At 36.5% G+C, this 17,090-nt stretch overlaps 3 protein-coding genes across 3 annotated transcripts in view; 2 read left to right on the plus strand and 1 right to left on the minus strand.

The window, feature by feature from the left end:
- The window catches only part of LOC114361889 (protein orai), a 51,350-nt gene extending 43,496 nt beyond the window's left edge, over positions 1-7,854 (minus strand). The window contains exon 1 of the mRNA XM_028317105.1: positions 7,563-7,854. The gene's annotated coding sequence lies outside the window, so the exon portion shown is untranslated. The remainder of the gene's footprint in view (positions 1-7,562) is intronic.
- The window catches only part of LOC114361891 (methyl-CpG-binding domain protein 4), a 35,024-nt gene extending 21,147 nt beyond the window's left edge, over positions 1-13,877 (plus strand). Inside the window, exons 2-3 of the mRNA XM_028317108.1 lie at positions 11,816-11,947; positions 13,065-13,877. Of these exons, the coding sequence (XP_028172909.1) occupies positions 13,070-13,792 (723 nt within the window). The 5' untranslated portion in view covers positions 11,816-11,947; positions 13,065-13,069 and the 3' untranslated portion in view covers positions 13,793-13,877. The remainder of the gene's footprint in view (positions 1-11,815; positions 11,948-13,064) is intronic.
- LOC114361890 (uncharacterized) lies at positions 2,969-16,344 on the plus strand. The gene is made up of 3 exons (XM_028317107.1): positions 2,969-3,279; positions 3,330-4,016; positions 15,703-16,344. Exons 1-3 carry the CDS (start codon positions 3,037-3,039, stop codon positions 15,706-15,708), a joined length of 936 nt encoding a protein of 311 aa, XP_028172908.1. The 5' UTR covers positions 2,969-3,036; the 3' UTR covers positions 15,709-16,344.
- The last annotated feature ends 746 nt before the right edge of the window (positions 16,345-17,090 follow it).

A 17,090-nucleotide genomic window follows, 5' to 3' on the forward strand; every position in this document is an offset into this window, starting at 1 on the left:
TGGGTTCTTAAAACTAATAAATAATTGTAAAATTATTTAGGCTATGTTTAAATAATTTTGTCTTTTGTTCTTTAGGTAGGTACTTCTAAAAAAAACAAAGACAAACCTTGGATTTTTTTAACTACTCACTCACCACATAAATTCATAAATAAACGTTTTATTTCAGTAAGTTTATAACTTAATTTTATAATTATTTATAATTCATACTTAATTCACAGTCTCTTTAACCATTAAAAATTAAAACAGTTGTGCCAATACAAGAACTTGGATGATTACATTTACAACTTAACATTAACATTATCATTAGTAATCGTGTTTAGTAGCTACTTCGGAATGATCTTGAAGTTAATATCTTGTGAAATGTGTTCCCACACGTTCAAGATTCAACTCTACGGTTCACATGATGTCATCACTTTTTGCTGCCAAACTTAAGCCGAAATTGTTAAGCTGCTAACAAAACACATTATACACAACGGTTTTTATTATACCCCATTATCTTTTTGTTATATGGATGGGGATTTCCCTCTTACTTGATGTTCAGAAGAATAACATTTAACTTTACTACCTATTATGTTTTGCTTCCTGCCTCGCATGACCTTTCTCCTTTAGGTGGTGGGTGTATATGAAAATTATACAGCTTCACTTTAACATTTCGCCAAAAATACATTTGAAGTTTTACAGCTTCATAAATATTATTTATTAATCTCTCCTTAGAAAGCAAAATTCTTCCGAGACTCTTGATTATAATCTTTAAGACTAAGTAAGTACTTATTTAGTATTTAGATATATATTTAGCGCGCTCCATCTTAGATCCTCCTTACCTTTATTTTAGGTGAGCTTGAGATCGACTATGACTCAAATACAGTCTTAAATTCAAACATATTAAAAAACAATATAATTTTTATGAGTTTTGAGGACTAGGCTAGGCACGAGAAAAGTTGGATATCCCACTGAAAATGTAGCAAGTTAATGGGAATATTTTTCAAACAGATCGTATTATTGAGACAAACCCCAATTTGTCAACAACCAATAAGAATTCTTTAACTATTAAATTAAAAGAGAGTTATGCCCGTTTTCACCGTCAATTCCTAATCTTTAAGTGGTGACCCCTATGAAAACAAAATTCCTGTTACGTTGTTACCACAGTAGATATCATATACATTACTGTGTTGTTACCATTCCCCTTGTGACCTCTTCACTTAATAATTAGGGATTGATAGTGAAGACGGGCATTATGACACAGAAATTCCAAATCAATTCTCAAACCTTAAAAATCTGCTGGAAAAACTCTAAATAAGCCGGGAAAATTCTATCTTACATCATTCTAACATTGTAGACAAAGTGCGCATCTTGAATCCAAGCATGTCGCTTAATGAAGTGTTAAAAAGTCTGTCTGGTTGCCTATTATAACAATGACAAAGTAGGTATTCAATATTTATACTCTTTTCCAAAGCAAACCCCGGATACCAGATGAATAGAGTATTAAATAAAAACATCATTCATCGTTCAACACGTGATATCAAGCGAGGGAGATGGACAGGCCAGCACGTCAAGTTAAACTCTTAGGGCCTTAATTACTGGTAATAGGGTTGAGTTTGCAACCAAAATGAATAGTCTGATGTGCGCTTGTGAACCACGTGACTAGTCAACTATTTCAACCGTAATGAACGAGCTGCAATAAATTTATTATTCAATGAAATAATTCATATTGATTACTAATATGCAGATTCGATTTCCGAAGAATTCCTTTGGTACTCAGATCATGAAAATTTTTGCATCTATTTTTCTCATGAAAATTGGTTTTTAATGAATTAATGATAGAATAGAATAGAATAGAAATAGAATAGAATAGAATAGAAATCATTTATTTGCGTAAGAGACACGGTACATATTTGTTCAAATTATACATAAAGCAGTTTGTAAGTGCATGCGTGCTCTACCGAATGCCGGCATGCAAAAACTTAACAAAAATGTCACATTAAATAAATTAAAATTAAAAAGATGTCCATTAATAAAATCATAATAATATTACATGCTGGTCAGGTACACATTCATTTACATTGTTTATTTAAGTCAAAATATTCTTTCATGTCATAAAAGCACTCTCCAACAACCCAGTGTTTTAATTTTACGTAAAAACAAAGTAGTAGGTAATTGTCTAATTTCTAAGGGGATTCTATTATATACGCGAATGGGCATTATATAACAGTTGTTATTATGGAGAGTACTATTATGTTGTGGCAACATCAGTTTGTGCGGGTCTCTTGGTCGTAGCCTCTGTATATGAGTTTCTGTTTTAAAGAATGACATGTTATGCCTTATGAAAGTTCCTATTTCAAAGATATACATGGCTGTCACTGTAAGTTGTATTTCTTAAACATAGGCCTGCAGCTTTCACGTGGCCCAATGCCACTTATGGCTCGCACACATTTTTTTTGAGCAACAAACACCTTTTGCACATCTGTTGAGTTTCCCTACAAAATTATTCCATATCTCAACACTGATGATACATAACCATGGTATGCCATGATGGCAGTCTTTTCATTTGTTGTATTTCTTAGACGATACAGAGCAAATACGAAACAGCTTAACTTCTTACATATACCCTGAACATGACTTTTCCAATTGCAATGGCGATCCAGTGTAATACCCAGAAATTTCGTCTGGTGGTTGAAAGATGGTTGAAACATTCTTGCATCTTATTTTCCTCTAGTGAAAATTGTTTTTTTTCACACCTAAATATTAACCATTTAGGTTAGGCCTAGGAAAAGTATTGGGTAGTTTACTTATAAATAATATAAGTGGGTAGCAAGCAATCTTTGTATGTCAACTAGTTCGGAAATAAATCTTGTAGTGCACCACACACGCGTCTCATCTAAATCCCAAAAGACTGGTACATAATAGTGGCGACAGGACTGGGTTTTAAGTGCATTACATTAATAATATTATAATATTATTTTAAAAATGTCGGTCGGAAAATTGGGCGAGTTTAATGTGGAAAGTGGAAATTGGCAGTTATATTGTGATCGGTTACAAATGTACTTTCTGGTGAACAATGTGGACGATAAGTTACAGTTACCAACATTAATCTCAATCGTGGGTGAAGCCGCATACGAACTCATGGTTAATTTGTGCTCACCTAAAAAACCGGCAGAAAAAACTTATAAGGAAGTGGTGGAACTAATGTCTACGCATTTACAACCTACCCCGTCAATGTTAGCGGAGAGGTTTAAGTTTCGCCAATATAGACAATGTGAAGGCCAATCTATTGCTCAATTTGTGGAACACAATGATATTATATAAAAACGAAAAGTTCTTTAATATCATTGGTGGAACAGTTAAAGAAATTATCGCGTTTTTGTGACTTTGGGACCGAACTCGACAGTAATATGCGGGACCAGTTTGTGTGCGGGCTGTGCAGTGACGGTATTAGACAACGGCTGTTTGTGGAAAAAAAATTGACTTTCTCAACGGCAACGGCGATCGCGTTATCGTTAGAGGCGGCGGAACGGGACGCTTTGGCAGTTGAAACTACCGGCGTTAACTTTATAAAAAAACCGCCGGTGAGAAGAACAACGGGGTGTTGTGTGGCCTGTGGAGATTTTCGACATAAGGTGGAAAACTGTAAATTTCGGGACTATGTGTGCAGTCGGTGCAAAAATGTAGGACATTTGCGGCGAATGTGCTCGTTGGCGGAGGTAAACGACGGTGACCGCAAAACGACCTTTAACGGCTCGTTTACGTCATCGAGAGGCGGCGGCCGAGCGGGCGCTCGGAGCACCTACCGGGGCCGCGGTGCAGCACGGGGCGGCGGAAGACAATTCTACATGGGACAAGGCACGGAGAACAAGTCATCGACGGCGGCGGCGGGTCGGTCGGACTCGCGGGACACCGGGAACCGGCAGGGTGACGTCACGGGCATGTCGACCGAATATGTCCAGGACGATGAAGCGGACCAGGAGAGTGGTGACTATGAAGAACCCATGTTCCAGATGTCCTTAGCAAAGTATAGACCGGTGAGCGTTTTTGTAAAAATTAATGGAATTTTAATTAATATGGAAATAGATACGGGATCGGCAATTTCATGTATTAATGATAAAGTGTATAAACAAAAATTTATAAATGTACCTTTACAGTCATGCCAATTAGTTTTAACATTCTACGATGGAAGTAACATAAAACCGTTAGGTTTCATAAGTGTTGATGTACAATATCAGGGCGTAACAAAAAAGCTAGATTTATATGTAATAAATAAAGGTACAACTAGTTTATTAGGCCGACAGTGGTTAGCCGAGCTGGAGATGTCTGTACCTAAAATTTGTATAAATACAATTAGTACACCTTTAATGGACGGTTGGAATTACCACTTTCACTTTCTGTTCTGTTCGGTCGCAAAAATCATTGGCAATTAAAGATAATCTAATTAACCACAGTTTCTATAATTCTATACCTACTTTATGTTTTTGAAAATAAGTAAACTAAACTACGAAATCCATTAACCGAGAGCGAAGCCGTGGGCTTAAAAGCTGGTTATACTCATTCATTATTATACTATGGTAATACTAAAGACAATAAGATGATCGTAGAAGCACTTTGTACTGCACTTTATCTTAGGTTAATGCCCTACGAAAACTTGCAGGCCTTCCCATCCTTATTAGGAAGGTAGGAAATCCATGCTGATTTCTCGTATCTTCAAAATTGGTCACTATCACTGATGGTGACTTATCTTCAAGCCGGATATCAATTTGGTTATTATTATAACATTTTAAATAGTAGCTAGGGTACTGGTTCGTAGATAAACAAATGTAAACCCCTTCCGCTGATGCCCGATTTCACCATCAATCCCTAATTTTTAAGTGACCCCTATGAAAACTAAATTCCTGTTATGTGTTACCATAGGGGTCACTTAAAAATTAGGGATTGATGGTGAAAACGGGCATGACTCTACAAAAAATATTTTTAAATTTAAAGTAAAATTACCCTTATAAAGTACAAAGTCTAAACATAAAAAAAATATCATCAAGCTTGCAATAGACTAAAGACCGGTATTTGGAGATACACTTTTGATTCACAATCTAACCAGTACATTTGATTCTTTTCGAACTCGAAATAAGGCAAGCAAAAAAGATCTTGACCTTTCATTTGCCACATGACTCGAGTTTACAGACTTTGAACTCAACATTTTTAATAGATTTACATTCCTCCAAGCTCTCTGGTGATAGATTTATGATCAAGATAAAAAGTATGTATGTATGACGTCATATTTTTTTTATTTGTCTCGTAGACTTATTTGTATGCGGTTTGGAATTATAGCCTTAACTGTTTTATTATGAAAATTATTGTTTAGACAAAATGTTTGTACTGATAGGGAAAATACACCTTGTATACATTTCCCGGAAAGAGTTCCCAACGAGCATGGCTAACTGAAATAGTTTTCTTTTATGTACATTTTGATTGTGTACTACACAACATTCGTACCGAATTTTTTGTACTGCTCAAAGGTGCCTTGTCAGAGCCTCTAAATTTCCCCGTAATTTTGCCTTTTTTGCGCTGTGTGCACGCACTCATCGTTTTTGCACGAGGCACGATTCAGGTTTTTTGCAGTCGTCGTTTTATTTAGCGCAAAAACCGAAGGCATTAATTTGATGATGTACAGATACCTCTGACAGTACCTTATAAAGAACATTGTGTGTGACTCGTTCGCTCCATGAGTTCTGCGAACAGTGAACTTGTTAGTTGAAGTTGAAGCTTGTTATAAAACGTAATAGAGCTTCAATGATTCTTCCAATGCGTTTGATCCTGTTTGAAATTTAGGTGTTTCGCAAGGTACTATATTTTTTCCATAGTTTTAAAACTTTATTATTTAGATATAATTTAATCCGTTCCTATGTAGAGCTTACGGAACCGCGGAAGTAGAGAGGCATACAGACATTGAATGGTCGCAAGGTTATGCACGTATTATAATATCACAACAATTACTTTAATGGTTCAAAATAAGCACTGAACGCATCCTTATCTAGTCAGTTATTTCAGGTAATGTTTTGTCTCTTTTTAATAATTTTCCTACCTACGAACGAGGAAAGATGTGATCACCATCATCATTTATTATGTTTTTAGGTGGATTAGTAGTGTTTGCGTAGGATCTAGGAAGTAAGTAATAAAAAATAATATTTTAAGGTTTATTAGCGTGTCTGGCCATATTCCTAACGACTGTAACAGGTTTTATTCCCCTATAGTGTATATCCCCCTATCCGTTATCTAGTAGCAAAACAAGCTTTGCATAGTTTATTAATAGCATTCTTAGGCTTTAAAGGCACAAAGACTAGAGCTAAAAATAATACTCTGGGTTTATTGAATAGTCGGTTGTTTTCTCAGTATAAAATAATCTGAGAATAAATAGTAGTTAATTATTATAATAATTAGACTTCTAAAGCCGTTAACTTTATGAATACGTCAAGACGTACGAATGCCGCGTATTAATAACATTCTGTTATTATGACTCCAACTATATATTTACATAATTTTATTTAAACATAGCCAGATCAAGTTGTGAATGAAATATGACTCGGAGCGATGCGATTAAATAGAGTTGTTTTGGAATCGATTAAAATTTCTAGTTTGTTAGATCCTGGACGTCAAATTCCTCGCATTTTTCCGATTTGTCCGTTGCGGGTACCAAAACAGCTTTGCCACAGAACTTACACAACATTCAATGGTGTTCTCAAGCTCCTGGATACACAGGTGGAAACCAGCTCTGAGCTGGGCTTAGGAAAATTTTCATCGGTTTTCAGCCGTATCTTCACAGCATAAAGATCAAATTGATGTGGGGTCTATTTAAAATCATAAGGGTGCATAGATCCTGCTGGCTACACAGGAATGCTAAGTTGGGAATAACCAAGCGACTTATTTGAAATTTTCCTCAAGTTAGCACGTATGTTTCATTTACGAGTAAAGAATATTTTACATGTTATAGTGGCATGTTAAGGTATATGAACGTCACAGTCGGTCTGAAAATAGGTATGCCAATTACGTGGCTTAATTGTCGTGAAAATCTTCATGACTATTTTCCGAGAAGCTTCGTTATGGTTGTGAATAGTGTATTTTGTCTGAAGGTTCGCTAATCAATATAACATTGTGTCGTAAGAACTATAGTTTGTGTTTGATAAAGTTATTTTGAATATTATTTGGTCACGACTCGATTTAATAACTTTTCTAACCCTTTTGGAGAATCTTTCTTTAGAACCTTAACATTAGGTTACAAAGGCCATTCCAATTTGCTAATCAGTATAAATTCACGGTGAATCAAGTGTATGGCAGGGCTTTTGGAGTTGATAACTGTTGCTATGCTCAGACTCGCAATACGTAGCTACTACCTACGTGTACCTATGTAAGTCAAAATGCAACCAAATGCATTTGCAAACCAATGACTTTACATGTAAACAATCAGTCGCTTATACAATTTTCATACATTTCAGTTGTATGTAGTCCGAACCAAACCCCATTAAAGAAAGTTCCAGTACCTAGATCTAAGATTTATTATGAGTTACACGTAATAAACTCACCGTGAAAGCCGGCAGACTGCATAACTCAGTGCATCCGGTACAGCATGCACCACAAGTATTCCTTGGCCTTCCAGAAACCGAAGAATCAAGTTCACTTACACGAGCAAGCAACTGGATATCGTCACACAACCATGGAAACGTTTTGTAAACAGTGTTTTCTTTCAAAACTCGACCGGTGCCAGTGAATCGAATGTTTAAATCGAGTCGATCGACACGGTGCGTTTTATTTCTCGATTTTCGACGCGCCGGACGTGCGTGCTGCCGCCTCGGAGCGGCCGGTGGCAATAAACTTGCAAACTAGCAGCTAGTGTTGCGAAAGTGAGGTCAAGATACCGGTACAATCGTCTTCCAAAATCGGCAGTAGTATACCGGAAGATTTATGGAACGAATGACGGATAATAGAGAACCATTTTCTGTTTGAACCCAGTGACAAAATTCTACTCTTTGTCAATTATTTGTTTCATAGTTTCTCAAAAGACCTGCTAAGTAATGCTGGTGAATATTTTCTCACAGCAGTTGGCACTGTCAACTTGAAAGTGGCTGTAAAAAGCTCGGAAAATCGTAATTCGCAGAATTTTTAAACCAGGTAGAGACAAAACCATGCTGCAAGTCTGTAAAGCGTGCTTTTTTTTTAATTTCTGCTATATTCAAAACCGGAAATTATATCGGAAAATCGGCAACACTTACATCACTGACATCGCCGCGACATCTACGAGAGATGTAAAGCATCTAGAGTTTAGCACGCGATCAAATCGATTAATCGAACGCTTATAAACGCGGAAGATCGGAACAATGGACAATAGTGGACTGAAATTAACGTCTAGATACAGACGACAGCAAATCACATACATTTTGTTGCAAATTAGCTCCTATTTCGTCTACATAAGATGCTACAGTGTTTAGCAAGATGTGCTATCGTCTGTAAGTACTTAGGTAGGTGTTTTATATTGCAGCTGCAGCAGGTGTTTCATAGTACTCTTGGTAACTGAAAATGCCCGAGGCTTACAATTTTAGCATGGCCGCAAGATCTAAGGCCATATCTATGAAACATCACTCAAAACTCCTTCCAAGTTCAATCATGGATGAGTGGAATATCAATATTTTGTAATATTTATAAGTTACTTGAAGCAATATACACTTGACTTTGACTCTACATCAATGAAATGCGCAAATTTTTCTGCTTGAGTGTCGTCTTAATAATTTTAGGTGTCCTTTAAAATAAATTTGTTTTTCTATTTATTTTAGTACAGGTTTGCTACTGAGTTAAGCGACGTGTTTTTGTAAACACATTAGGTACCTTTTTTTTTTTTTAGTTATAGACAACATTATTTTGTAGAAAAAAAAAGAACATTTTGTATTTTTAAGACTTTATTTGCATCTGCGGGAAATTGAAAAATGACCCGGTACCACGCCGAGTTTTCAAAATTGTATAATGTATCTAACTACAATGATAAGAATTTATGTAGTATAACTCTTCACCAACAAAGTATTCTACAATGAAACTGTGTGCAAAACCATCTACCTACTGTCTGGTTCAAAGTGTATGCTACAAAACACGGAAACTAGTTTTATTACAAAAAAGATAGGACTAAAGATAACTTGATCTTGCCAAATCATAGTTCAAAGTGCGCAGCCTTCATGCGTTACAAACTTACAAGTAAGTAGCTCCTTAGTTGAACACTTCAGCGTCTTATGTAGGGCTGTCATGTTTTCATCAATAAACAGAGAGTCATCCAAGATTATGGCTTGATTTATAAGGTTTTGTTGAGATATTACGACTATTGTTGAATATTTTGGAAAAAGAAATAGACACACCTTCAACCGGTCCAATCAGATGACATCCATGTATCAGACCAAATATCTGATTAGCTAAATATTATAATTTTTTAAGATCTTGGAGATCTGGGCTGGTCATCCAAATTTTTAGCTATACTGTTTTCAGCTTTCCCAATTTAGCAACCCTAAGTCCGAGGATTCTTGTACGTTAGCTCCAAGTAGGTAGTACCTACTTACTTACATAGAAGAAACTGCTTGTTATTCTTTGGCGTAGTTACTTTGATAAAGCCCTTATTAGAAAATTTTCCTCGTTTTTGTTCTACTTAGTCAATTGTAAAAACAAGATATAAAATATAATTGATTAATTATTTTTTAATGAATGTAGAGTTATTCTGCTCATTAAATAAGTTTAGAAAGCTCTATTTATTATTTTTTTTTTCCTTCATGAATCTAATAATGGTCCTTTGATTTGACTTGACAGTCACTTCATGGTATCTACTCGTAGGTAGCAACTAAAAAGTATTTTGCAATTTATTTAGTTACTCCTTGGGTCTCTATAAAAAGACAATATGTAGCTGTATAAGTATTACGTGTGTATAAATACCAGCTTAATCATTACATCTAAAGCTCGGCTTTTGTTGAAACCTGAACATTGTTGGCATTTATTTTGTACAATGAAGTTTCGTCTAATTATTACGCTGCTTGATCTAACGTAATGATGTTATTATTATGATATTTTTTGCTATGTTTATCAAGTCTCTATCGACTACTAAGAATTTAAAGTTTACTCCTTAATCGTATGCGTTTCGTGGAACTGGTTTTTTTGCTAAGATTCGCCGGTCATAACAGTAATAATAACATTTTTACTACGTAGTAAGGATAAATAAACACTGTATATTATTAAGCTTTTGTCTCGGAAATAATATAAAACTAAATGAAAATATAAACAGGAAAAAGTCCCGTGAAAAGGAGTCCAATTTCCAACTCTCTTTCCTAATACACTACAACTCCTGCATTGCGAGATGCTGTAGGTCGCCAATGAAACCCTACTGGTGATGTTAGAGTTAGAGTAATCCTATCAGAGACCTAGCTTAGGAACTCACAAAGAATTAATTAATTGATAGCTCTCCTAGACAAAGTTACAAAGGCCTAATAATAAAAAGGTACTCTCATTGTCTCGTTCGTTCTTTCGTTTCAGCCGAAAGACGTCCACTGCTGGACAAAGGCCTCCCCCAAGGATTTCCACAAAGACCAGTCCTGCGCCACTCGCATCCAGGCACCTCCCGCGACCCTCACCAGATCGTCGGTCCACCTAGTGGGAGGCCTGCCCACGCTACATCTTCCGGCTCGTGGTCGCCACTCAAGAACTTTCCTGCCCCACAGAACTTCTCTTGTCTCACAGAAGCGAAAAAGATTTCTTTCTCTAGGAGGCAACCGCCGGATCCGCCGGAACATCAATAGTTTTCATAGTTTAATAAAACATAGCTCAACAAATAGTATTAATGAAAACATCATTCAAATTGTCCAAAATAGAGTTCGATTTTAATTTGCTCTCTGTTAACGTTAATTATAAATACTGAAGTATTGAACTTTGCTTTCCGATTCAACAATAATATTTATTTTGTTTTTCCAAAGCACTAATTGGCGATAATCAAAGCGTGGGCAGAATAGTGGGCGTCCATCACGAAACTATTCTCAGTAATATTATGTTTATCGGACTTGTTTTTGCTGCTATTAACATTAATTCCGAATAATACCTTATTTCCATCTTATATTTGGGTGTTACGTCCTAGCTGTTAATTTTTGTTCGACAAAAACTTATCTATATTGCCTTTAAGCGTCTGTTTGGAAAATCCAAGACTACTTAGTTTAGTAAAACCCGAAAATCATCTATTATCTTAGTTAGTTATTCGCTTTTTATTATGCTTACCTACGTATTAATTTTTTCCTTGACATGGCATACGTGAATGATAGCATGTAATAATGCATCTAGTGTCCTCATTATACCTGTGTTATATTATCTTATTATCCATAATCATATTAATCATCAAGGACAGTCCACCACTGATCGTCCCCCAAGAAGTGTTACCTACTAAACTTGATTTCCACCTATTTACCACACTATACAAAAATATCTAACTTTACCTTACTTATAACTTAAATAAGTTAAACAAGGTAGGGTAGGTCCTGAAAATTAGCTTTGAGAGGTCTTGTTTTTAAAACGGAAAACGACCTATTTCCATTCCACGCGTGGGAAGTTGTGGGCTCTGTCTGTAAACGTACTTAGACTTACCTACATAAATTATACTTTTCTTTTTACTTTTCTATTCACTTTCCCATTTTCGAAACAGCTCGTATAAAACATTTAAACACAACTTATAAAATAAAATATTCTTATCATACGCATGTTTAAACCATGATTTGTAGTCTGTTGATGTGCCTTAATTAATTAAACAGATTAATTTCTTATCCCACAGTTGATGCAGAGGCCTCAAGAGCGACCCTAGCACACCACCTAGTTTCCTTTGGAATGAAGGTGGCCACATGTCGTGACAAAGGAACATCGCTTGTCAACTAGAAATGCTCGAAAATTTAGCTAAATATCCCAGGTAATCTTGACATAGATGATATTATTTAAAAAATTTTTTTAGCAGAAGAGGCTCCGTGAATGCGGTGGGAGCCCAGGGCCAGATTTATACGTCTGGAGGCCTCGGGGCAACAAAGATGTGGAGGCCCCCTGGCCCAATTTTCCAAATAAAAAGGACAATACATATTTTATATAATATTAATAATTATGTCTGTACAAAGTACTGTAGATAAAAGTAAAACGCGAAAAAAATATCAAAGGAAAAGTGGTTTTCTAGTCTGAATTTGATTTTTTAAGTCTATTGTGGGGACCCCCCTCTTTTGTGGAGGCCTCGGGGCTGTAGCGCCGGTTGCCCTCCCTTAAATCCGGCCCTGGGAGCCCCTGGGCAATTGCTTACACTTTCTGATGAATGATTCGGTCCTAGGGGCCCTGTAGCCTGGGGCCCCGGAATCATTGATACGACTAATCGGCGGTAGAGACGCCCCTGACTGAATATCACCGATAACTACTGATAAGGTTAAGTTACGGACAGATATCAAAGTAACGTTACCTTTGTTATTAATGTTATTGTAACATGATGGAAGTAAAATTACTCAAGCGTTACTCAAAGCTCTGCCTGTTATAAATAAATAATTTTCTAAGAAAAGAACGATGGTGCTAATTACCAGCCTTGTATTATCCTATTATCTATTATTAGTAGATAATAACGGTTAACTGGTAGAGATTGCCAGTATGTTCGCTTTTTGTACTGCAGTTAAATAAATAAATGGAAATATCGCTTTTAAATAATTTCGTTTTTGCTTCCCAGGCAAACGGTTTCAAGTCTATGAAAAGTGATACACAGAGTTTGCATTGCGAATGTTTGAGATCTCACACGATTCTTTCTATTACATCATCATTAATAGAAAATTGTTTTCTATTTGCAGTACGACCACATTTATTAATCAGTCGCCTATACATATTAACATATATAATATATTAAAAGCATTTTCTTGATATTTATTCAGCTGTAAAACAAGGTGCGTAGGCTTAAATAAATGTTGGTCTAACTTTAACATGAAAAAAAAAAACTCCAAAATTAAAAACTACAAATGCTCAAAACAAAATAGAATCATTAACACGACGTTTTACTTTTTCAGAACAAATGGCAGAGACAGAAAACTGCATCAGTCGTTTTTTCCAGCCAGCTACTTCAAACTTGTCATCAAGGAGCCCCTTGAAAGTTCCTTCGACAACGGAAAATTTGGATTCATCTCAAGATCTCAGCCAGTGTTCCATAGACTCTGATTCGGATTTAAGTCTATCCCAGCTGTCAATAGAAGACCACAAACCAATTAAAGTTCAACCATATTTTAATATAACCCCAAGAGAAATTCCCCAGTCGCCACACAACGTCATCGAGGAAGACTTCTCGGCCAATCCTTGGGCGATGTTAGTGGCAACCATATTCCTTAACAAAACTTCTGGAAAGTGTGCTAGGCCCTTGATGATAAGTTTCTTTGAACAGTATCCAACTCCTTATCACGTGCTAGAAGATACTCCGTCATCTTTGGAACGGTTTTTTGAAAATCTGGGCTTAAGGAAAAGAGGTCACATGATTTGGAAATTTAGTTATCAATTTGTTTCGTCAAGATGGCGTCGGGCCAGTGACTTATGCGGCATAGGGAAATACGGAGAGGATGCCTATAGGATATTCTGCTTGGGACACACAGATTTGGACCCTGCGGACAGATATCTAAGGTTGTATTTGGACTGGTTGAGGGGTCATACTGAGTTTTTGGAGGAACAAGGTGTGGTGGACAGCGAATACCTGATCGAAGATCCGGTTTTGAAATACTATAGGATTACATTGAGATATTGTGATTAGCTTGGGCCTGAGGATAATTTAATTGTTTGTGATAATAATAATTAAGAAAGAAGTAAGAAAACTAACCATGTTAAAATTTTATAAAATCAATTTTACTGATTTCAGATTTTATTTTACTTTTAAGAATTGGAAATTAATTTTATTTAATAACTAGCTTTCCGACCGCGGCTTCGCCCGGGGTTATCCCGGAAATTATTCGATTTTTTCTCGCCGTAAAAACCATCCTTGGACTTTAACGAACGTAAAAAAAAAAAGAATTGGTAAAATTGGTCCAGGCGTTGTTGAGTTATGCGCTTACCAACACATTTTGAGATAGATTTTTTTATAATAGATTAAGACTATTGTACACAATTGCCTATCACTTCTATGTAAATTTTGTATAGGTTTTTGTAAGAAATAAATGAGAAATTGTGTGCCATAAATTAATATTATTTGTGTTCTTTGTTGTTTTCTCGTATAACCTGCTTATATCACTTGATGAATGAGGGAAGACTGCCATGCGAAATGATGAACAAAACAGTTACTTTAATATAATTTTATTTAACTTATAAATATCTTAAAAAAATCCATATTAATAATTTTGAGGGGCTAGCTAGGGGGTAACTGGATAAGGAATGAAATGACACAATTTAGATCAGTGGTTCTTAACCTTTAAGTCACGAGGGACCGTTTTACCAAATGTCTGTCTTGTCAGGGAACACTTTTTTTTTTTCAAATCCTTTGAAAGGGGAGGTCGATTTCTCGCCCATTGTTGGCCGTTTGCATTGTGTTGACTCGACTCATCACGTCACGTCACTTGTTTATTACGATGTCTTCGTGGACCACTTGGAATGCCTCCAGGGACCACCGCGGTCCGCGGACCACCGGTTAAGAACCACCGATTTAGATAAACAAACATGAATAACAATATACCTATTTCGTGCTTATAGTAGGCTGCTCTCGGCGAGATTCGATCCCGCAACTGCAGCATCAGAGATCACCAGACCAGTCGATGGGCCATCTTTGATCCAATTTTACGGGTTTGTATGAGATAAAATGTTCCACCGTCATAACACATGTTGGATATTGAAAACCCAAAGGCGTAGTGGCGGGTTCAATAAACTTGAAAAATCCAGGTTCGATTACTAGTCCAGTCAGTCTCGAAGAAATCAAAGTATCTACTTGATGTCTTTAATAACCTAGTGTATTAAACTAATCAGCTGTTACAGTTTGTTTGGGAGAGTGATTTCTTACAAGCTATATAATTCAAAGTTTATAATTAAAATTTTGTCATACTCATAGTCATTTATTCCTTAAACAATGACATTTAAAACCAGTAGCGGCGTAAGGGGGGGGCGGTGGGGGCGGTCCGCCCCGGGTGCCAAGCATCAGGGGGTGACACAAGTCGCGCAGATTATTACTCACTAGACATACTCTCTAATCTGCATAGCAAGTCTGGGGTCTATTGTCTTTCAATCTTCGAATCGGTAGGTAACCCAAAATCCTGGGGGTACCAGNCCCATGTTCCAGATGTCCTTAGCAAAGTATAGACCGGTGAGCGTTCTTGTAAAAATTAATGGAATTTTAATTAATATGGAAATAGATACGGGATCGGCAATTTCATGTATTAATGATAAAGTGTATAAACAAAAATTTATAAATGTACCTTTACAGTCATGCCAATTAGTTTTAACATTCTACGATGGAAGTAACATAAAACCGTTAGGTTTCATAAGTGTTGATGTACAATGTCAGGGCGTTACAAAAAAGCTAGATTTATATGTAATAAATAAAGGTACAACTAGTTTATTAGGCCGACAGTGGTTAGCCGAGCTGGAGATGTCTGTACCTAAAATTTGTATAAATACAATTAGTACACCTTTAATGGACGGTTGGAACAAAAATGAATTTGTTAAAAATCTCAATTACAGATTTAAAGAAGTGTTTGAACCCGGACTCGGGTGTTTCACGGGAGGGCGAGCGAGCCTGCGGCTGCGGGCGGGGGCGGAGCCGGTGTTCTGCCGCGCGCGGCCGCTGCCGTACGCGCTGCGCGAGCGCGTCGACGCCGAGCTCGACGCCATGCTGGCCAGCGGCGTCATCGAGCCCGTGGAGCACTCCGACTGGGCCACTCCTCTGGTAATCGTACACAAGCCGGATGGTTCTTTACGTCTCTGTGCAGATTTTAAAACTACTTTAAACAGGGTTTTGTTGGTAGATAAATATCCAGTTCCGAAAATAGAAGACTTATTTACTCTTTTAAATGGCAGTCAATATTTTACAAAAATTGACTTATCACAAGCGTACAATCAAGTTTTGTTAGATGACAGTAAAGAAAATGATTGTACAGGTCTAACGGTCATTAATACGCATAAAGGTTTGTTCAAATATAAAAGATTAGTGTACGGACTAGCGTCTAGCCCAGGTATATTCCAAAGAATAATGACTAATCTGTTTAGAGAGCTACCAAACGTAACTGTGTTCTTAGATGATATCCTGATTTCAAATACTACTAGAATAGACCACGAAAAAAGCATAGAAAAAGTCTTTAAAATATTAAAGGAAAATGGGTTAAAGATAAAGAAACAGAAGTGTGAATTTTTTTCTCACCAAGTAAAATATTTAGGTTACGTAATAGATAGGGACGGTGTGCGAGTAGATCCAAGTAAACTGGAACCAATAATCCAGATGACAGCACCTACAACCGTGTCGGAATTGAAATCTTTTCTAGGAATGGTCAATTTTTACGGTAAATTCATTAAAAATTTAAGCGTTTATCTGGCTCCTCTGTTTGACTTGTTAAAGAAAAATAACAGATGGTCATGGGGTAGTACCGAGCAAAGAGTTTTTGAAAAGGTGAAGGGCCTGTTGAAAAGCGCGGGCGTGCTGGCACACTACGACGCGTCGCGCGCCGCGGTGCTGACGTGCGACGCCGGCCCGCGNGACTAAGAGTTGACATATTTTTGTGGAATGACCCATTTAGGGCATTCATCAGACAAAAAAAATAAGTCGTTTATCAATCAATTAATCATTTTTATTTATTTGTATTAGTATGTCCATAAAAAGTGTTTAAACGATTTATCAAGGTTTTAATTTTGCCCTACGATTTTGCCATCCAACTCGTTGGATTGAGTTTTAATTAGGGAATGTAGGTCATGAGTAGAGTATTACTTTTAAAAGGATACCGAAAATGTCAATTTCACCCAGTATATTATTAATATTTATAATAAAATATAAAACAAAAAACTAAATAAATAACAGAATTAAAAACCAGTCCGTGATCCATCCCGTTTTAAATGTCCTCACACTTCCTTTGTCGGAA

The sequence above is a fragment of the Ostrinia furnacalis genome, unplaced genomic scaffold (assembly GCF_004193835.3).
Source record: "Ostrinia furnacalis isolate ACB-3 unplaced genomic scaffold, ASM419383v2 OfSCF6054, whole genome shotgun sequence".
Classification (NCBI taxonomy): Eukaryota; Metazoa; Arthropoda; class Insecta; order Lepidoptera; family Crambidae; genus Ostrinia; species Ostrinia furnacalis.

What these genes read in the sequence shown, in the direction of transcription:
- LOC114361890 (XM_028317107.1), top strand. Translation starts at nt 3,037, where the DNA reads ATGTACTTTCTGGTGAACAATGTGGACGATAAGTTACAGTTACCAACA. An exon ending in GCCAATCTATTGCTCAATTT is followed by an intron (nt 3,280 to 3,329) that starts GTGGAACACAAT and finishes TTAATATCATTG; the next exon opens with GTGGAACAGTTAAAGAAATT.